The sequence below is a fragment of the Oratosquilla oratoria genome, chromosome 28, assembly GCF_046742065.1.
Source record: "Oratosquilla oratoria isolate Oo_2021 chromosome 28, ASM4674206v1, whole genome shotgun sequence".
Taxonomy (NCBI): Eukaryota; Metazoa; Arthropoda; class Malacostraca; order Stomatopoda; family Squillidae; genus Oratosquilla; species Oratosquilla oratoria.
Genome location: NC_134804.1, coordinates 51,309,960 through 51,332,532, shown reverse-complemented (window position 1 = coordinate 51,332,532; position 22,573 = coordinate 51,309,960). Strand labels below are relative to the sequence as shown.

The 22,573-nt window shown below is 41.9% G+C and overlaps 1 protein-coding gene across 17 annotated transcripts in view; it reads right to left on the bottom strand.

The window, feature by feature from the left end:
- brp (ELKS/RAB6-interacting/CAST family member bruchpilot) overlaps positions 1-22,573 on the bottom strand; it is a 696,927-nt gene that overhangs the window by 32,732 nt on the left and 641,622 nt on the right. For 16 of the 17 annotated variants that reach the window (XM_076211493.1, XM_076211481.1, XM_076211492.1 and 13 more), the window contains 6 exons: positions 22,327-22,560; positions 20,052-20,281; positions 19,180-19,366; positions 7,225-7,668; positions 4,370-4,530; positions 3,790-3,937 (listed from right to left, as the gene is read on the bottom strand). In XM_076211493.1, coding sequence (XP_076067608.1) covers positions 3,790-3,937; positions 4,370-4,530; positions 7,225-7,668; positions 19,180-19,366; positions 20,052-20,281; positions 22,327-22,560 — 1,404 coding nt within the window. Of the gene's footprint in view, positions 1-3,789; positions 3,938-4,369; positions 4,531-7,224; positions 7,669-7,919; positions 9,086-19,179; positions 19,367-20,051; positions 20,282-22,326; positions 22,561-22,573 lie in introns of those variants that run through there. The other variant, XM_076211499.1, reaches the window with a different exon arrangement.

The window sequence follows — 22,573 nt, the reverse complement described above, 5'->3', positions numbered from 1 at the left end:
TATATATATATATATATATGTATATATATATATATATATATATATATATGTGTGTGTGTGTGTGTGTGTGTGTGTGTGTGTGTGTGTGTGTGTGTGTGTGTTCATATGCATGCATTATTATGCTAGTGAACACAACGCACGGATTCAATTGAAATGTGTTAATAAATGTCATCTTCGATCATCCTTCTCCTCCAGTCCTTGTTTATTTAAGACAGGAAATAGGTTCTGAAGCTGAAGAGATCCAACGAGAATAATAATCAGAGCAACGAGGGCACGCCTCAGGATTAACGTCGTTCGGTGGACGTCCATAAATCATCACGAAACTTCGACTTCCCGCTATGTTTGAGGATGACCTACTTGCAGGGTGTTACTGTGCGATGCAGTGACGTCATACAGATGCAATAATGCAGTAATGTCTTTCAACATTCCTGGATTTTAAATAAAAGGACTGGGAGGTTTCTTGGAGTGACTTTGGTGTATACGACGAATGTACTTGGAGCCGACAACAGGCCACCGCCTGTGACAACTCATCACTTGGTACAATTCTTTATTATCCTCTCTTGGAACAGTTGTCGGCTGTATAAGGCGAGTTGGCTGTAAAAGGCGACCCGACCACCAGCTGAGACGACGCGTCTTTGTGAGACGCAGAGATCAGAAGGACTAAGGCTGGAGCGCCGGGTCAAAGGTCACCCGCCTTAATGAAAAACCATAATGGGGTGGAGTTGAGTGAAAACGTATGTATGGTGATGACGGAGATGGTGATGACGTGGGATTTAGGTCGAATGGTGATGGCTAGAATTAATCATAGTGGTAGTAGAAGCGACAGTAGTGATGGAGGGAAGGTAGTGAAGCGTACAGGTGATGATGACAGACCTAGTGAATATAATGGGTTTATCAGACGGTAAGTGTAACGGTTAAGATGTGGCTTGTTATGAAGGCAGGTCATAACAGTAATTCATAAGTCATGATTGAACACTGGTTTCCGATGACCAACACTCTTTCTCGCTGTCCGGGTGAGGTGTTATAATCATTAGTTCAAAAGTAAGGACCCCAACAGTCCCATCCATAAATACGATTTCGCTCTCCATACCCTTTCTTTACTAAACAGTGCAAAGTAAATTGCAAACAGTCCCTTGTATGTTTAGACGTTCGCTGGTCGAGCGGGTTAGAGCGTCGCTACTTGCGGCGGAGGTCAAGGTGATGGCGGTTCGAACACAGGTAATTGGAACATAAGGTGATAAAATAGATGGTTGGTCATTTATTTTGACGTATCTAGAATGGGACAGGGGCGAGGGAGTACAGTTTGTTTCTTAATAGAATCTCTCGCGATCAAAATTCTAATGGGTTATCACACTGGGCTTCCACGGACTTCACCAGCACCAACAGTTGAGAGTTCGTTTGATAATTTATTTTATATTATTTGTTTTTGATTTATCATTTGTCTGTCTGATTTTCATTTATTATTAGTTATATGTCAATTCATTATTATTTACTATTTACCTGTTGGTTTATTATTCAACTATACCTATGCATTTATTTTATTTGTTATTTACATTATCATAGTTTTTATTTATTATTTTATTATAATTATGATTTTTTTTTTGCATCCGACCTAGATATGGACCAAAAGGTCTCCTGTCGGCATGCTCCGCCTTTGTAATCCTTTGAGTAAAAACGACTTCGGCTACAATATTTTATTTCTCAAATCTCCAAATATCAAATTATCTTTCCGTTATATATAGCAAAGCTGAATGATGAACTAAGAGATTGCAAGCCTATACAAATGTTATACATACTGTTCAAATGTTCTTAGAGAGGTCTAGATTTCTGTAAGCAAAGTCATGTTCTAGTTATTCAAATGGAGGTTGGAGGTAGGATGTCGGAGGAAAAATAGCCCAGTGTGATAACTTATCGAACGGGTACGTAACAAGTATGAGATTTGACATATTCCTTTCAATCAGTAAGGTATCGAACCTTTATTTGAATTAATAATTTGACATCAGCATAGATAAGATATCTAAAGGGCACCACGATAGCATGTCAAAGTACCCTTCACATTATAAGTACTTTTGCTGAGCTCAGTATGAACTTAACAGGAGTCATCTAAAATAGATTTTGTATATGACATCACTGATATTATCTTACTATATTCTAGATACGCACGATCATCAGCGCGTTCAATCTATACATGAAAATACACTTGTACTGATCCAAATGGAAGAGGTGGGAGCCTACAAAACTGGGTCTTACAACAGGCGATTTTATTCATCTGAAGATCAGTACTTGACCTGATGAAAGAGTAGAGTTTCATTTAATTCCAGTAAGCTTCCATAAGTGAAGCCCTCAAGGTAAACATGCAAACTATGCACAGTCTCTTCAGTCGAGTACATGCGTTATCTATACCATGGGTCACCATAAGATGGCCCGCGGGCCAAATCCGGCCCGCAAGGTCAGCTTATTTGGCCCGCCGACACACTGTCCATGTATTTTTTTTAATATAGTTTTTCTAGAATGGAAATGTGTATTCACTGTATGGTATTGAACAAGATGGTTATGCGGCCCGCTTTCGACATTTCCTAAGTTATCCGGCCCGCTCTGGTGAATTTTTTTTTTTGTGACTTCTGGCCTAGACCAACACCAGACAAATTAATCCGGCTAGAAGGCAACACTTAAAGACCAGGAAGATCAGGATAGTTTTTATAGTGAGCGTGTGCTTCTCGTAGACTTTGCTCATTGAGAAGATTGCCGTGAAATTAAAGAGCGCAGTCCGATAACCGGTTACCTGAAGTCTAAACTGTCAATTTAGCTTCGTGTGGAAGGGTATTCAGGGTAGGAAACAGTCACTAGGATTACCACAAGAAAGTGCAATGGGCAGATCTATTCGTCCTATTCACTAATGTCTAGGGGATAAGCCTTGACTACCGACGTTTTTTTTCCGACAAGTTTGAACCAAACTTAATTTAGTTTATTCACTAATTCCTGTCTAGGGATAAGCCTTCACTACCGATGTTTTTTTTTCCGAAAAGTTTGAACCAATTTAATTCAGTTTTGTTCTTCGTTCTTCGAATTTAATGTTTTATTCCGGTGGCCACAAATCGGCTGAGAGAAATCTGACTCACTCAGATGGAGAAATACTCCGACCAAAGGATTTTTTTTTTAAATTAATATAATCACTTAGAGGTAGCATAGAGTTGGATCTCGGCGAATAGAATTAGTACAAGTTCAATCCTATAACAAAAGGATATTCCCACAGACTCATCAAAATCCTATCGTGGGATCAGGACAAGGAAACAAAATGTCCATAAAAGCTTCAAATGATGCAGGGGGTTCGTTCAGTTATTTACAGAAAAACACACAAACAAACACATCCACACAAACACACGCAAACAATACAGTAACCTAAGGTGGCACCCCAACTATGGAAGGAAGGAGTTGTGTGCGTGTGTGTGTGTTTGTGTGTGTGTGTGCGCATGTGTGTATGCGCGTGTGTGTATGCGCGTGTGTGTGCGTGTGTATGCGTGTGTGTGTGTATGTGTGTGTGTTGTAAAGTCGCAACATTACTGATAGACCGGGCTATATGTGAGCACCGAGCTCTCACCCGGTAAGATAATAACTCTCGATCACAAATCCAACACATTATCCAAAACTATGATGAATCACACACACATTCAATCTTATTCCAGCTACCCACGAAATGTCTATTCATCCCCTTGATAATCTCTTCAAAAGAATAAGAAGGACTCCTTCGCTAACAAGGGACCTTTAGGACTCCTTGTCCTCCTCACTGACCTGGTTCTTGATGGCTTCGAGCAAGTTCGAGCGATCAAGTTTAAGGTTGTCGAGCTCTTGGGCCTGTCGAGCTGACCTCACGCCGCCAACTTCGAGAAGAGCGATGTGAGCATCCTTCTCGCTCAGGGTGGCAGTCAGAGCCTCGTGTCTGGAAAAAATATGGACTATTTCAGAGAGCAGAACCAAAGTCAGGGGCAGTAGTCATATGAAATAGGAGTGAAAATATCCTGTACATGATTAAAATAAATAAAAAGAGTAAGCCTTTCAGTCGGATTGTATTAGATGTACTATCGATTTGAGGAATTAGTGTGCGTGTGAAATACACAGAAAACTAGTTAAAAGATGAGACAAGCACAAAATTCATCAAAGTATGAAGTACTGTTTCCAAGATATTCAACTTACATAGAAAAAAAAAATCACAAGTACTGTTTCCGAAATATTCTACTTCAAATAGGCCAATAAATAGATAAATAAATAAATAAAACACAGCTACTTTTTCCGAGATATTCAATTTAGAAGAAAAAAACATAAAACCCCAAAGAGGATGGAACGGGATTGAGAAAGACCCTAAACCACTCACTTCATGTCGAAGAGCTGTTCCAGGTGGTGCCTCCGCTCGGACAAGAGGTGATTGAGGCGCCCCTGGACGTGGTTGAGGCGGTGCTTTACAGGCCGGCAATCACTACACCTCAGATTATGCGCGTTCTGCAGGTTTGCCATACGCTTCTCCAGCTGCGTCAGCTGAAGGGGCGGCAAGGGGAATGTTTGGGAGTGCCGGTAAGTAAGGAAAGTAGTGGAGTGGGAGTGGACAGTTTTGGTGAACAGAGGCATCATATTTTAGGGAGTGCCGATGACGGTGGGGACGACAAGTGCCTGTGAGTGCTGGAAAGTTCTATGTGTAAGGGAGTGCATGTAAACACTGGTGTTGCATGCAATGGAGTGTCGGGAGCTAAGGAACCAAAAAGTGCATAAGGATGATGGGAATAATGGGGAGGGCTATCTGAGGGGAAGTGCACGCAAGCAGACATTGTGTGCTTTAGAGTGCTCATTACTAGGAACAGTGCTAGGTTACTAGAAATGCCGGAGAATACCCTGAGTAGCGTGAGCTGTAATATTGCTATGCGGCTCCAGTAACTAAAGAGCTAATGGTTGGGTGTTTATGTACTGGTGTGTTTGTCGAGATTGGGATTCTTTGACGTACAGGATGTAACTTAGTCTCAATCTGAATAGAGTATTCTGGTGTTAATCTGTAAAAACCTGTAAGACTAAAGCTGTGTGTTGATGCTTTATAGTTAAACAAATAGTGTATTATAAGTGTAAAAAATTCAGGAGTCTTGGGAAATGTATATATGAAGGGTTTTAAGGTGAGCACGCTAGAAAAGATAATGATTGCTAAATGGCCAATAACTAAGAGATATGTTTAAAAATCAATGAAAACATTTTTTTTTGTACATAAGTGTCTTTTCTCTTAGTCTTACTATCAGGCAAACGATTTTGCTGTTGAAATAAAAACGGGCAGTGTCTTAATTTGCGCTACGCGAGGCCAATTCAGAAAGTTTGGTCTGCATTGTGACGTCATGTCCTTTATTAGGTATAAAGGCGTCTTTTAAACCGTACTGAATATGAAAGGGACATTTGAGCAACGTTAAACCGAATCATGCACCGCACGTCAAGTAATCAAGAAATTTGAAAATATAGTTAAGTAACACGAACTAGAAATCTAGTAATAGTGCTGGCACCAATACTAGAACTAATTTTATTACAATAAGACAACGTTAACGAAAGAATAAAACGAAGCAAAAAAGTGATGATGAAGGAGCTCTTTTTTTACCCTAGTTGCCTGACCAGCCTATTTTGACCCTGACTCTACTAAATTTAACGAAAAAAAATATCTTCTTGAAATGAAGACCGTTATTCTGTTTATTTTCTATTTTTATTTTTATTTTTTACAAATCTGGCAGCGCAATCAAATTCTTCAAAGACAAATACCGTTTGCCAGACAGAGCTTAAACAAACCTTTGATGAACCCTGTATTATAGTAGTACAACAAGGCATTTAATGTTCACCACACTAATGTACTGAGGGGTTTGATAATACAGAAAAAATATACGGGATCTACACGGGGGTCAAAGTCTTATGTGCACAGTCTATGGGAATAATACGTACCATTTAGACGGGTTGAGTTTAGTCTACGGGGATGACGTGTACAATTTCGTAGGATTATGTTTATTTTACAAACCTCTAGAGCCAAACCCAGTGTCACTTTTTGAATATTTCCTTCTGACTAACTTTGTATGACTACTATATCAGAGACGGGATGCAGATAAGAAGAGATATCTTAATTGAAAGGAATTGTTTGGCGTCAAACCAGTGTTTATTTTATTTTCTACTTGTTTTCTTGGTGGCGTATTCGGAAGTGTTCTGGTTTCGCATTCGCTTGGTTGTAGGTTCGAATCCCGCACTTCTTTCCGATTCCCAGCAATGACTTTTACTTGCCCCCAATAGTCTAAGCGCATAGGGCAATTGTGACAGCTTCGGCCGGAGCTACTCAGCGCCTCCTAGTGTAAGCTTTCCACCTCTTCCATCAACCTAACTTGGCACAAAAACCCTGGTACATAAAACTGGGCTAGTATTCTTAATCACTGCATGGGCCAAAACCCCAGATATTTTAGCTTTTGTTACCTATACACAACTTTTTATACATTATTGTATAATCCCTACAATACCATGCCGTAAGGTGTCGTACTGCTTTCTTGGTTCCCTGACTTCCTGTTTATTTTCTTTTGTTTTTATTCTATTTTTTTTTATCACATCCCCATGTCCTAAGCTCGTGCCCGCTTTCAACCAATTTAGACAACATTGACCTGGTCAAAATTAACCAAAGAACACTTGAATGGCTGTCTGTCTGGCGTGATAAGCTATGATGATGATCACATCCCCGCATTACCCTCCTACACCCAGATTGTCAAATTGCCCCATAGGGGGTAATTTGTTCCACTTGAGACTCAGTTTTTGAAAATGTTATCACCCAGCTGAGCTGAGCGAACTGTGGACAAAAGGTGTCTTAAAGAGAGTCGTCTAGCGTTAGACGACCCGATTCAACTGGAATTAAGTCAACCAATGGAATGAACTCTAGGCACGCTTAAGTGCCTTGAGGTCGAATAATGTACTCAAAAGGTCAATTTAATTAGTTTTTAATCCTTGGGAGTCCAACAGGGTTTATCTTCAGCTAAATAACATTGTCTATTGGTTTGTCAAGCAAGGTGGTTAATTTCTTTTTTTTATCTGAACATAATCATATTGTGATAGTCAGAAGGAAGTCACTGAAGTATAACACTATGTTGATGGGCTGGAGACTATCTACCGGTTTTTTGGGGAGGCTCCCCCCCCCCCAAAAAAAAAAAAAAAAAAACAGAGAAAAAAAGGGACACTCACCTTGCCCGTGATTTCTATTCTGCGGTCCTCTTCGTCCTTCTTCTCCATCTCCATGTCTGTGGCGATCCGGACACTCTGCCTCAAGGCCTCTTCCAGTTCTTCGATCCTGTCGTTCTTTGTTTTCACCACTACCAATAGCTCCTCCAGCTCTTCCATCTTCTCTATCTTCTTGAGTTCCTCCTCCAGTGATTTCACCTCCTCCTCAAGTTCTTCAACCCGGTCCTTGTACCTCTGGTTGTCGTTGCCGAGGCTACAGATGAGAGAATCCTTCAGCTTGAGGTCAACCTCCAGTTGCTCGAGGTGGAGTTGGTTCTCTCGTTCTCGGCCCTCGCTCTCCACAAGCTCGATCTCGGAGGGGGGTTTCCGCGCTCCCGAATCTGCTGCTGTTGCTGCTGCTGCTGCTCCGGCGTCGTTCTCGTCGGACTTCCCGTGGTGAGAGAGTTCCTACACACATACGATCAAAGATTTCACGTCGGCGCGGGGGTCCCAGGTTTACGGGCAGGACGTCAACCGAATGTGGTTGTGTGGTCATCCGGGTGTGGATGCGGCGGCGATGTCCGGGTGGATGAATTTGTCATCATCCGGGTACGGTTTGATGGCGCGAAGGCATTATATATATATATATATATATATATATATATATATATATGTATGTATATATATGTATGCATTCACATACATATAATATTGTATGAGTTATATTCCACTTTGTTAATCCGGAGAAGGTATCCAAGTGACCGCCAATGCACAGTAGATGAAGGTAGGCGGTCATCATGGACCACGATTAACGTGTTGGAGACAGGAACAAGGGAGAAGGTCAAGCCAGGTCAGGTCAGGAAGGGACAGGAACATTGATTGGGTTGGATGGTTGGTGGACAAAGAAAGATAAATCGGAGACCGTAAATGAAAATCCAAAATAAAAAATACGAAAAACTATGAAAAATAGACTAATGAACAACAAAACGCTTTGAACTGTTGACGACGCATCCTCCGTTTTCGCTTTTTCTCTTTACTCTTCGTTCAGTGCGTGTTGGTCAGTCACAGGCACATGGAAGTACATTAATCAGTCAATCAATCAGATACATAAATTGATAAAAATCTGGTACACAATTTAAATGCTAACGAGAAGTGGTTCCTCATTTAGGATTTCGCAATTTCTCTCTTATTATTTTCCATAAAATGTTAAGCTTAACTACAACAACAACAACAACAACAACAACTCAACGTTTGACAAGAAAGTTTATTGCCCGTGTTTTTCATGAGTTTGTTTGTTTGTTTGTCTTCAACTCCTTTACCGATTCATCACTTCTTTGTTTTTCGTACACAACGAAGGCGCAGTTGTATTATACTGAAACGTTTTTCTTTTCTTTTTTCCAGACAATTCCTTCTGTTCCAGCGGCTAGCAAGACGAGATAGCTTGGTTTGTTTATAGTCTTAATCTTTCTCTCTCTCTCTCTTTCTCTTTTCTCTCTCTCTTTGTTTAGGTCTCTTAATCCTACTATCCTCTTACCAAGGGTAAATCTAAGGGATTTAACCTCACCATAACAAAGTTCCACAAAGGATTCCAAATCCTTTACTTAAGGTCACTCGCCCCTGTTTTGTCATTTATAGCCTTCTTCCTCGTGTCACTGTCATTTCCGTTTCCACTCGTTTGCAAACAACTCAAAGAGACCTCTACACTCTTCTGCGACTTTTCACGTCTCTCGAACAACCATTCTAGTTATTATCTCTATTTTAATGTTCTCTGGAGCAGTCTCCAATATCATCAAACAATGGGAGCAAATCTTTATCTTATTTCTTTCATTTCTTAGAAGAAACTCTTCATTAAGCCCGTAAAACCAGAGGCCGCGTTTTGGAGGGGCTATATACATAAATACATATATGTATGAAAAAATATATGAAAATATGACATTTGGTATGCAATTTAGATCAAAATCGCATCGGCAAAAACGAACGAACAGTTCAAAGCAGATGTTTCACATTATCAACACGGGATTGACAAAAGATGACATAACAAATGATCACATATCATAAGGGTATACCAGAGAGTACAGAAAAGGTAAAGAAGAAAAGTCCATGATTACGTAGGATAATATGGGAAACAAACCATAAAATTCATAAGCATAAACCAATTAATTTTAGTATCAATATACCACATAAAACAAATTCAAAGAATGAGTGAAAGTTGAGGTTAGTATCAGAGGCGAAGTCATGTTGGAGAGTGAGTGTTAAACATTGATAACAAAAGCAGAAATTAGCAGCAGTTGTGTTAGACATAAACCAGTACGGGAACATTTGAACATATTGTAATTGAGAAAGTGTAATAAATAATAAAGAAATGTTAAAAGAATAAGGCAGTTACACAAAGCAACAATAACGACGCATACATAGGTAGAGAGGGAAGAGAGAAGAGAAAAGAGAGTCAGAGACAGCCAGAACGAGAGAGCGTGAGAGAGAAATGAGAGAGAAAGAAAGGTACACAGAGAGAGAGAGAGAGGAAGAGAGGGAAAGAGAGAGAGGAAGAGAAAGAAAGGGAAAGAGAGAGATAGAGAAAGAGAGGGAAAGAGAGAAATGGTGCGAGAGAGAAAATTAGAACGAGGAAGAGGGAAAGAAAGAATGAGAGAGAGAGAACAAGGGAGAGGGAAAAGAAAGAGTAAGAAAGAAGGAGGGAGAGGGGAAGAGAAAGAGTAGGAAAGACAGACAAACCGACAGGTAGACAGACAAGGAGACATAGGTAAGGTTTAGATAAAATGAGCAAATAAGAGAGGGAGAAAGACGAATGGTAATAGAAAGACAAAGAAAGCATAGAGGCAGAGAAAACATAGGAGGAAGACAGTCACAGGCACAGACCCAGTGGTTCACAGTCAAACAGGCGATTGGCGGACAGGTAACAGAAACGTGAAATGTGTTTCACAGCATTAGGAATACACGCACACACGCGCGCACACACACGCACGCAACACGAACACAGAAAACATTTAAGTCGGTCCCCGGAGAGCGGATGACAGCGAGAACGATAGGTTGCCGGGTTTCACAGTGTTTTGTTGTTTCCACAAACAGACACTCAACATTGACGGACAGTCCATGTAGACAAATACACACAAGGTTCGGGGTATTAAGCGACCATCACAGACGATCCGGGGGGGCAGACATGAGATAGAGAGGAGGTCCAAGGTGTTCCAGGTTCCAGGTTCCAGGAGGTTCCAGGTTCCAGGAGGGAAAAGGAGAGTTGCATCCCAGAGAGGACCCAAGTATGTTTGTCGTGTTGGGAGAACAACGTCATCAAGACGAACGTGTCAGATTATAGAGAAGTTGTCCAGGGGATGTGGAGGAGGAGGAGGAGGAAGAGGAGGAGGAGGAGGAGACAGAGATACAGTTCCGCGGGATTAGACAGACGTTACGGCAGACAGCAACAGCGTACAGACAGATCAGACGCATGGGGGGCAGAAGACCGGGGTAAGGGGGCCAAAATCATAAGCACCAAAGGGTTGGCACATTGATACACAATAGTCCAGGGTCGTAAGACGAGGAAGACAGAGAGGAGAAGGATAATAATAAAAAAAAGTGAGGATAATTGGCACAGAGACGAAAATGAATAAAAAGAAACAAAGAAAATTATTGAAATAAATTTTTGGGAATTTAGAAGTGAACACAATTGAAGACAAAATAATGAGTTAAAAAATATTGTAGAATAATAAAAAAACGACATAGTCAGGCGTTGAAGATAGGTAAGGATATATGTTGATAAGATGTCGTCAGGGATTATAAAGAAAATAAGATGATAATTAATATAAAATCAAAGAAATACGAGCAAATAAATTAGAGATATGAAAAAATACAGCATCATACAGAAGGTACAAAATGAAGGAAGGCGAGAAAAATGGGAAAGTAAGAGCAAAGGGATGAGATAAGGGATAATAAAAATATATATATATATAACAATAATATGAGGCCATGAGAATTGGGGTGACAAAAGTACGGGAAGGGACGGAGGGAGAAATGGGTGGAAATGAACGTCAAGGGGAAGGATTATATGAGGCCATGAGAATTAGGATGACAAAAGCACGGGAAGGGAGAGGGAGAAATGAACGTCAAAGGGGAAGGATTATATGAGGCCATGAGAATTAGGATGACAAAAGTACGGGAAGGGATGGAGGGAGGGAGAGGGAGAAAATGGCGGAAATGAACGTCAAGGGGGAAGGGTAATGAAGCCAAAATAAACGAATAAATGATAAGAAGCAGAGGGAGGGAGAAGAGTAGAAGGGAGGAGGGACCATTGTGATGCGTGAGTGGGATGCGCAGACGACCACCAGTATATCCAGATGCAGCACCGGGACAGACAGGAAAGGAGAAAGAAAACACTTCCGGTTAGTACACACAATAGTCGCCAGGGGAGCTAGGGAGGGCGTTGGGGTGGGGAGGGGGGCTGGGGGGAGGAGGAAGTAAGAAAAGGGACATAGAAGGGGAGTCTCTATGATGATCAGGGAGTGGGTATGGAGAGTGGGCGAAAGTAAGGGACATAAAGGGGAGGTGAAGAGAGTAAGGAGAGAGGGATGTAAGGAAGTATAAAGAGGAGGAGGTGAAGAGAGGAAAAGAGAAGGATTGGGGTGAAAAAAGAGGGGTAAGGAACGGGAGAGAGAGGAGTGGGGAGAGTAGGAAGATGAGCAAGAGTAAGGGGGGTGAGAAATAGGGGTGAAGGAGGAGGGAGTAATAGGGAAGTGGTGGCAGATGATGGGAAAACAAGTGAGAGGTGATTAGCGTACGTATGATGTATGGGGAGAGGTCGGGGTGAGGCACGGAAGTAAAGGGACAAGAAGTTGAAGGGAAGAGAAGAGGAAAGGGATGGAAAGGAAGAGGAGAGGAGGGGATGGAAGGGAAGAGGAGAGGAGGAGATGTGACGGAAGAATAGTAGGATGAGGAAGAATAATGAAAAAAATAGAGGATGGGGATGGGAATATTGACGAGTTCATGGAAGGAAGGTTAAGATTAAGAGATGGATATGAGGCGTTCAGAAACAGAGGGGCATTCCCCACCACTTTTAGTGGTTTTGAGTTAAGCACAGATCGTGAAAGGCGTAAGCCTCACACACACACACACACACACACACACACACACACACACACACACACACACACACACACACACACACACACACACACACACACACACACACACACACACATATATATATATATATATATATTTGTATATATATATATATGTATATATATATGTATATATATATCTATATATATATGTATATCTATATATATCTATATATATATATATATATATATATATATATATGCAAAGTAGACCACTTAGAAAAAGACACTAACGAAGCAGAGCGCTTTCGTATATTACATCTTCAGTGCAAAAAATATCTTTTGCACTGGATGTAATATATGAAAACTTTCTGCTTCGTTAGTTTCTTTTTCCAAGCAGTCTACTTTGCATAAGTGAACACACGTACCCGTGTTCTTATCAGCATATATATATATATATATATATATATATATTTATATATATATATATATGTATATATATATATACATATATATATATATATATATATATATATATATTTATATATATATATCCATGCTTAGCTCGAAATCAGTAGAAAATGGCGGGGATGCCCCTCTGTTTCGGGACGCCTTATATGAGGTAAAAAGTGAATAAGAGAGAGAAATCAGAAAGCATAGATAATAGAGGATTGAAGGACATTTAGAAATGTGAGGAATAAGATCAACTCACGAGGGTTGATGGGAAAGGGAGTGATTTGGGAGAAGTAGGACTATCAGTAAGGTAGGAACAGGCAAGAAACAAGGTACTGAAGATTAGGTCTAATAGGGAGTATAGTGAATGTAGGATGCCTTCTTTAGTGTTAGAAAGTACTCAGTATGAAGGACGCGTGAGTGTAAGGAAAGGACGTATTGGAAGACAACTCCTTTCAAATTTTCTGAATTTCACACTAAAAAAAAAAAAAAAAAAAAAATTATTGGGGAAGCACATTTTATTCTTTTCTATGCATTGATTGTCTTACAATGAAAGGGATTATTTTCTTTCATGAAATTAGATTACTTCACGAGTATATAGGAGTTTTGTTTGCATAATTGTATACAGTAAGGACGACTGAACTTTTTTCTTCCACAGGGCAGATTTAGAAAGAAAAGACAACAATGAAAGGGATTATTTTCTTTCGAGAAATTAGATCATTTCAAAAGTATCTAAGGGTTTTATTTGCATAACTGTACAAAGTAAGGACGACTGAACTTTTCTCTTCCACAGGACAGATTTAGAAAAAAAAAGACATTTTGTGGGGTAAGTAGAAGGCATTAAGTAGAAGACACTAGGTAGAAGGCGCTTTTTGAAGGTAAGGTTTGGAGAGAGGTTTGAAGGTAAGGTTTGGAGAGAGGCTTTAAACTCAAGGCTGTAGGCCCTCTGAAATATTTGAAGAGGTCCCGGGTATATGGGTCATAGGTGAGAGGTATTATGAGGTGTTGGAAAAAACAATGAATGAAAATGATGGCAGCGCTAAAGTTAAGAGTACTTCCACACAAACACACACACACGCGCGTGCACACAAACACACATACACGCGCAAATGCACACACGCACGCACACACACGCACACACACACACAGCACGCACACACGCTCACGCACGCACATACACTTTTGCATGCACGCATACACACACTCGCATATATATACAAACACACTATCACATGTTTAGATGCACGAGGTCGCTACCAAAACGCTCACACACGAATGCACGCACATACACACATGCATACACATACACGCACGCGCACATATACAAACACGTTTGAACCATGTATAAATTTTAAGCTAGGTATGATAATTGTATTTGTAGCAAGGTCATGCCTTGAAGATTCGTTTTCTGTAGAATTCACGTACCATAAGTAATTTTCTTAATTAATCAACAAGCGTTCTTTCTTCCCTGTGTAATGTAATTAGGAAAATGCAAATACACACACACACACACACACACACACACACACACACATACACACACACACACACACAAACAACTCAGTATATGAGAGGACGTAATTCTTACGAATGATATAAGTTGAAATATCTTATGGATGTCTGAAAAATAATGATTCTGAGATGAGGGGGATGGAGTGAAGATAGATGAAATGGGGGAAAGACAAGGAGAAGGGTGGACATCAAGAGACCTAGGAGGGGGAGTAGGAGTGGGAGTTAGTATAAATTGTTGGCAAAGAGGGGGAGACAAGAAGGGGAGTGAGGGAGAACCAGGGAGGGTTTGTTGGCGACTACATTCTACAGGGCGCCAGAACCAGGCAGGACATGGCATTCCAGAGTCCTTCGAGGTGACCACGTGGTCAATGATTTATGAGTTACTGTTGGGCAAGTCTCACAGCACGGGGGAAGTCAGACTCAGAAATGGAGTTTTTGATCCATTTTTCTCAAAACTGGTCTCATCAGTAATTTGTGTCTGAGATCTATGTCAAGGTCAACAGAGCACTAACAATCTATTACTTCCCCAAAATCCTGTGCTCGTGTAGAAAATTGATGACTGATTCGGTTTAACGTCGTTAATTCCCTCTATCAGGAGGGTAGGACGGTTCCCCTTATAGAGGACTTTGTAGCGTGGAATTTAATTAACCACACCCTTGGTCCAACTCGCTGGCGGCAAATGAACCTCCGTCACCTCGACCACCGTCACAAATACCGACGCTTTAATCCGCTCGGCCAGTGAGCATTCAATGTTAAGAAAAGTGAATAATGTAAACTGAATCACTGGCCGAGCGGGTTAGAGCGTCGCTACTTGCGGCGGAGGTTGAGGTGATGGCGGTTCGAACACTGCCACCGGCGAGTTGAACCAAGGGCATGGTTGATTAAAGTCCACGATACAAAGTCCTCCGTAAGGGGCTCCATCCTAGCATCCTGATGAGGGGAAGTTTCGCAACTTTAAACCGAATCGTTATCATCAAATTGAATCACGATGGGATTGGAATAATATTAGACCCTATGTGTAAATGCGATAAGGACGAAAATGCCATCTCATGCGTTGGTTCCGTCCCACATTCGTGATCGACAGTCGATACTTTTCTATCATGCCATTAGCCAGCTCAGTTAGGACGAGAGTATAGATTATAGTTGCTAGTTATCCAGCCAGTTAGTTATCAGCTAGTTAGATCCATGCTCAATTCACGTCACATCGACAAGTGTCTGTATCTACCAGTTGAAATATATGTAGAATTCATGTATCAGCTACAGAAGAATTATGATGTAAATATAGAAGCTGGAAAGTCGAGGATGATGCCCTTTGCTAAATGACGGTGTTTAATGATCTCAGTGTGCTTAGAGCATTGAGAATGATACAGTTTGTCAATTAATGATTGTACTGACACCAAATAGATGATTTAGAATATATGGCAGAATTGAAACTGTTAATATATGTAACAGGATCAGACTAAGCACATTGTATTTTGCAGCAAAATTTATATAAAAGCATGGTTGATTTAGTAAAACTACAGATAAAATTGAAAAAAAAAATCAGACCTACTGTGTAGTATTCCATACTTGATCTACAAAAAATAATTTCTCTTGCACAGATTATGAATGAACCATTGCACAGATTATGAATCAAGTATTGCACAACCTATAGATTACGTAGAATCTGGAACGATATTTCATAAGTTATCCAAATCGAGCCTGAGTTGAAGATAGAACGACAGCATAAATTTATAAAGGCGGGACAGCATACGTATGGACCCACAAATTATGCTTAATTCGATGCTCTGGAGTAAGTTCGTGCGCAAAGTCACACTTTGGTTGTTCAGATTACCATGTGCATTATAACAGTACTGCAGTGGGTACGTCACCTTTCGGCACTCTCATAAGGTACGGACGGCACATAACAGAACTGAACAATGCATGCACTAACGCACAATGTACGAAACACTAGACACGTAGCTGTTAGTCTGCATTTATGTATCATTGTATATAATGGTAAGTATTCGAACATTTTCAAGGGTCCAGAAACAAAGAATCAAACATGTCACAAAGATGTCTCGAAAATCGCATAATTTCCCATCCAAAACGTTGACCAATAGATATGATAATCATTAGTTCTGTAGCTTTAATGTTCATATCTGTAAGATACGGTTCCCCAGAAGCCGGCCTGCCTCGGATATCAAGTAATCATTTGATGGATGCACTGACGAAAATGTCACAACCAGACTACTAATATCCACCATCATGGCAGATAACGTCTACAGCATCCTTGTGTGACTCCTCTGGACAGAAAGCGTTCCTGTGTGACCCTGAAAGTATCGCACATTAGGCATTTCTCGCTAGCATGCTACTCGCTTTTGTTACTTGCTTTGCTAACAAACTCTTGTGTATCCGTCACACAGGGAACGCTTTGCTGGTGACTTTCTGGCTAGCGGCTAGCGAAAACAATAACAAAGCTTCCCGACAAGTATTCTCCTGCCACATTTACAAACGTGTCTGTTACAACGTTAGTCAAATAAAGATAATGAACATCGAATTCATATTGTTTTTAGTTATCTAATAAGTACATAGTGACAAAGATAGTGAATGAAAATCACGCATAAACAATGATATACATACTCAATTCTATCTATATCTTATATATAAACTCCAGGAATGCTGGCTCATTTGAGCACTCAAGTGAGTAGCAAGTTATCCACTTTTCCCAGTAGCAAGAGTCAGTAGCATGCTATTCAGTTTGGGTACCAAAAACCAAAGTGAGTAGCGAAAGTAAGTGGCATGCTAGTGAGAAATGTCTAGTGTGCCGCCACCTTATGAAGAAAAGGATTCACTCTGTGACGTAAAGGAAACCAGTACACGGTAGACCCAAACACTCCACGTGCATACGGCAGAATCTGCCTTCGTGACAAATGGTCTGAACTTCGAAAGATGACACCAACTCCTCCAAATTTGAGATCGAAGTCATCACGATCTAGGGCTCCTGGAGCAAGCCCTCGTATCACGATCTGGGGCTCCTGAAACAAGCCCTGGTATCACGATCTGGGGCTCCTGGAGCAAGCACTCGCATGACGATCTGGGGCTTCCGGAGCAAGCCCTCGTATCACGATCTGGGGCTCCTGAAACAAGTCCTGGTATCCCGATCTGGGGCTCCTGGACCAAGTCCTGGTATCACGATCTGGGGCTTCTGGAGCAAGCCCTCACATGACGATCTGGGGCTCCTGGAGCAAGCCCTCGTATCACGATCTGGGGCTCCTGGAGCAAGCCCTCGTATCACGATCTGGGGCTCCCGAAACAAGCCCTCGCATGACGATCTGGGGCTCCAGGAGGAAGCCCTTGTACCACGACCTGGGGCTCTTAGAAAAAGCCCTGGTATCACGATCTGGGGCTCCTAGAGCAAGCCCTCGTTTCACGATCTGGGGCTCCTGGAACAAGCCCTCGTTTCACGATCTGGGGCTCCTGGAGCAAGCCTTCGCATGACGATCTGGGGCTTCTGAAACAAGCCCTCGCATCACGATCTGGGGCTCCTAGAGCAAGCCCTCGCATCACGATCTGGGGCTTCCGGAACAAACCCTCTTATCGCGATCTGGGGTTCCCGAAGAAAGCCTTCGTGTCACGATCTGGTCCAGTGGTGGTCCACATGGACTCGAAGTCCGTCTTAGGCAGTCTGAGGCATCTTCAGCTCCACTTCTCTCCTGATCTCATTTCACGCGCTACAGCACAGGTTGTAACCACAGAACAGTACTGTGTCTTTCAATGGAGTACCAACCCACATCGACAACTAGAATCATGAACGAGATGATGTAGTTCCATCTTGGGAACGGAAAATACACAGAGTTGACCTTATCGTTCCTTCAAGCAGGAATCAACTGAAACCACGGCCATCAGAGGGGTTATCACATGGGCTTCCACGGGCTTCGCCAGCGCCGACAGTTGAGAGTTCGTTTGAGTAAAAACGACTTCGGTTGCAATGTTTTATTTTTCAAATCTCCAAATAACAAATTATCTTTCCGTCATATATAGTAAAGCTGAATGATGAACTATGAGATTGTGAACGTATACGAAGGTTAGACATACTGTTGAAATGTTCTTAGAGAAGTCTAGGTTTCTGTAAGCGAAGTCATATTCTAGTTATTCAGATGGAGGTTGGAGGTAGGATGTGGAAGGAAAAATAGCCCAGTGTGATAACTTATTCACAATGAAAACTGGCTCCTCTGGCAAAGGCTGGAAGCAGAAGTCTCCTCTCGAGCTACATCACGAGGTCACCGGATTTGGACCCATTGTACTCACGGGTCATGTCAAAGTTCTGGTTCCTAGACTGAGCTCGTGGGATCTCTGTTTTTGGCATATCAAACGTGGTGTGCTCCATTCCATATAGCATAGGCAACAGGGCCTACGTGAGTGCAACAAGAAAAAAGGCCGGGAAACACTCCCGCGGGAGCACGAAACGGACTTCGGACACCACCGTACATCCAAAGCGATGATGAACCAGAGATGTAATGTGGGCTTCATAGGCGTGGAAGTCACCACCGGGAGAGTCTGTCCACTTAAACCAAGACACGAGGATAGATCACAGCACCAAGCAACACACACATGCACACACAAATACAAACACGTATATACAAAATTAACACACACACACACACACACACACACACACACACACACACACACATACATACAAACACATATACACAGATAAACACGCACACGAACGTACACACACACACACACACACACACGCACTTCATTATTAGGTTTTTATCCTCTGTGATTTGGTCTTTCCAGTGCCCTATTCACATCAAAATAATATTCACTTTGCCCTGGTAAGTGTCGTTATTGTTCACAACAAGGCTGAGATGGTTCATTCATAATCCCGCAAGATCTCACAAAGCGTCTAAGACCTAAACTGGGCTACTCGTACTTAACCAAACCCCCTCCGTACCTGAGCCGCCGTTTTTGCTTGTTCGAACGTTGCTTTAGCAGCTTCGGAGGCCTGTGCCGCCTTCTCGGCGGCCGCTGCCGCAGCGTCTTTGGCTGCGGTTGCGGGAGGAAGAACGCCCGTAGGCGCAGAGCCTTCGGGTTTGGCTGGAGACGCTGTTGGGTGGGAGTGCCGCATGGACTTGAGAGCGCTGGAACGAAAGAGTAGTCTTTTCTTAAAGAAGGAAAAAATTATCTATACTAGGAACGAAAGAGTATTCATTTTACAGAAGGAAAAACTTTACTAAGAACGAGAGAGTGGTCTTTTTTACAGAAGGAAAAACTTATCTATACTAGGAACGAAAAAACATTCATTTTTTTACAGAAGGAAAAAAATATCTATACTGAATTGGACTCTCCAACTTTATGAAAATGTTAGATCGATGTTTTGGCTATCCGAAAACTTCTATATTTTTCGTGATGGCTCTTCTAAAGACAAAGTTTGTGAGTATCATCTCATAAGTAATATACAAATGTACTAAATACAATTATTGTCATTATTTTCAGAGCTTGAATGCTGTTTATTTTTTTTTCTTGGCAATACACTTAGGCTACTCCCTCTTTCCATCATTATATAATATACTACCAACCTTATAGGAAATAATAGATACACAGAAGAGCTAACCAAAAGATAAAATTGACCAGTACATACTCCTGCAGTTCCTTTATGGTCTTGTCATTATTTTCAGAGCTTGAATGCTGTATATTTTTTTTTCTAGGCAATACACTTAGACTATTCCCTTTTCCATCTTTATATAATATCTATACTACTAGCCTTATAGGAAATAATAGATAAAAAGAAGAGCTAACGAAAAGATAAAATTGACCAGTACATACTCCTGCAGTTCCTTTATGGTCTTGTCCTTGGCAAAATGCTCCTCTTGACCCATCTGCATCACCTGCAGGAGGCGTTCCGTCTCGGACTGAGCCGATTGTGAATCCTGCTTGGCTTTCTCGAGGGCTTTTCTCATGTTCTCCTTCTCCTGCTCCATGTGCCCCAGGGCCTTCCTCATCTCCGCCAGCTGCTGGTTCGCCTCCGAAGGAGGCGCCCCGTCAGCCGCATGTGCCTGTGGAGGAACCAAAGGTTTCAAGAGGTCTGCCAGGAGAAGGAAGAAGTGAAAGAAAGTGTGGCAAAGCTCTTGATGGAACCAAAAGGCTTCAAGAGGTCTGCCAGGAGAAGGAAGAAGTGAAAGAATGTGTGGCAAAGCTCTTGATGGAACCAAAAGGCTCAAGAGGTCTGCCAGGAGAAGGAAGAAGTGAAAGAATGTGAAGGCCAGGAGAAGTGAAAGAATGTGTGGCAAGGCTCTTGATGGAACCAAAAGGCTCAAGGGGTCTGCCAGGAGAAGAAAGAAGTGAAAGAATGTGTGGCAAGGCTCGGGATGGAATCAAAGGGCCCAAGAGGTCTGCCAGGAGAAGGAAGAAGTAAAAGAATGTATGGCAAAGCTCTTGATGGAACCAAAGGGCTCAAGAGGTCTGTCAGGAGAAGGAAGCAATTAAAGAATGTGTGGCAAAGCTCTTGATGGAATCAAAGGGCCCAAGAGGTCTGCCAGGAGAAGGAAGAAGTAAAAGAATGTATGGCAAAGCTCTTGATGGAACCAAAAGGCTCAAGAGGTCTGCCAGGAGAAGGAAGAAGTGAAAGAGTGTGTTGCAAATCTCTTGATGAAACCAAAAGGCTCAAGAGGTCTGCCAGGAGAAGAAAGAAGCGAAGGAATGTGTGGCAAAGCTCTTGATGGAACCAAAAGGCTCAAGAGGTCTGCCAGGAGATGGAAGAAGTAAAAGAATGTATGGCAAATCTCTTGATGAAACCAAAAGGCTCAAGAGGTCTGCCAGGAGAAGAAAGAAGCGAAGGAATGTGTGGCAAAGCTCTTGATGGAACCAAAAGGCTCAAGAGGTCTGCCAGGAGATGGAAGAAGCGAAAGAGTGTGTAGCAAATCTCTTGATGAAACCAAAGGCTTCAAGAGGTCTGCCAGGAAAAGGAAGAAGGGAAAGAATGTATGGCAAAGCTCTTGATGGAACCAAAAGGCTCAAGAGATCTGCCAAGAGAAGAAAGAAGTGAAAGAATGTGTGGCAAAGCTCGTGATGGAATCAAAGGCTTCAAGATGTCCGCCAGGAGAAGGAAGAAGGGAAAAAAAATGTATGGTAAAGCTCATGATGTCAAGATGTCCGCCAGGAGAAGGAAGAAGTAAAAGAATGTATGGCAAAGCTCTTTACGAAACCAAAGTGTTCAATAGGTCTGTTAGGAGGAGAAATAAATCAAGGCTCTTGATGGAACCAAAAGCTTCAAGAGGCCTGCCAGGAGAAGAAAGAAATGACAGAAAGTGTGGCAAAGCTCTTGATGGAACCAAAGGGCTCAAGAGGTCTGTCAGGAGAAGAAAAAAGTAAAAGAATGTATGTCAAGGCTCTTGATGAAATCAAACGCTTCAAGAGGTCTGTCAGGAGAAGTAAGAAGTGAAGGATTGTGTGGCAAAGCTCTTGATGGGACCAAAGGCTCAAGAGGTCCACCAGAAGAAGAAAGAAGTTAAAGATTGTGTGGCAAAGCTTGTGGTGGGACTAAAGGGTTCAAGAGGTCTGCCAGGAGAAGGAAGAAGTTAAAGATTGTGTGGCAAAGCTCTTGATGGGACCAAAGGGTTCAAGAGGTCTGCCAGAAGAAGGCAGATGTGAAAGAATGTGTGGCAAAGCTATATTGGCTCTTTGTACTTTGAGGCTGTTGAGAATTGCTCCCTCCTCCCAAGAACAGAGGCACTGGTTATTGCTAACAAGGCACAAAGCACCACCTACAGACAGTTGGTCCATTCACCTATATTGTCTCTTTGTACTTTGAGGTTATTGAGCAATACTTCCTCTTCCAAAGGATAAAGCGCCGGTTGTTATTGACAAGAATACAAAATTATCAGAATAAACAATAATATTAGGACGGAACCTTTGTTAGTATGATTTTTCGCTTGTTAAGGCTTTACTGATGTACTTGATAAAAGTGTAACAAAGTGAAAACTCGTACTAATAAACGCTCTATCCTCACTTTTGGTATTCATTTTCATAGACTTTTCGTCAACTGCCATTCTCATACAGAATACAAACCGCCATCTTCAAAGAACTGATCCACTCCCCCTACCTTGGCTAATTGTGCTTCTAGGTTGTCGAGTTGCTCCCTCTTGCTCTTCAATCTATTGTCGAGGTCTGTGAGCGTCTTCTCCCTCTCGTCTAGCTGCCGGTTCCTCTGTTCCAGGTTCTTGGCCTTGCTCTCCACCGCCCTCATCTGCTCGTCCAGTTGCCTCTTAATGCCTTGCATGTCCTCGCCCGGGCGCGCTCCATTTTGGAGCTTCTGATTGGCTTCGTGCAAGTCCAGCTGCTCAGGTCAA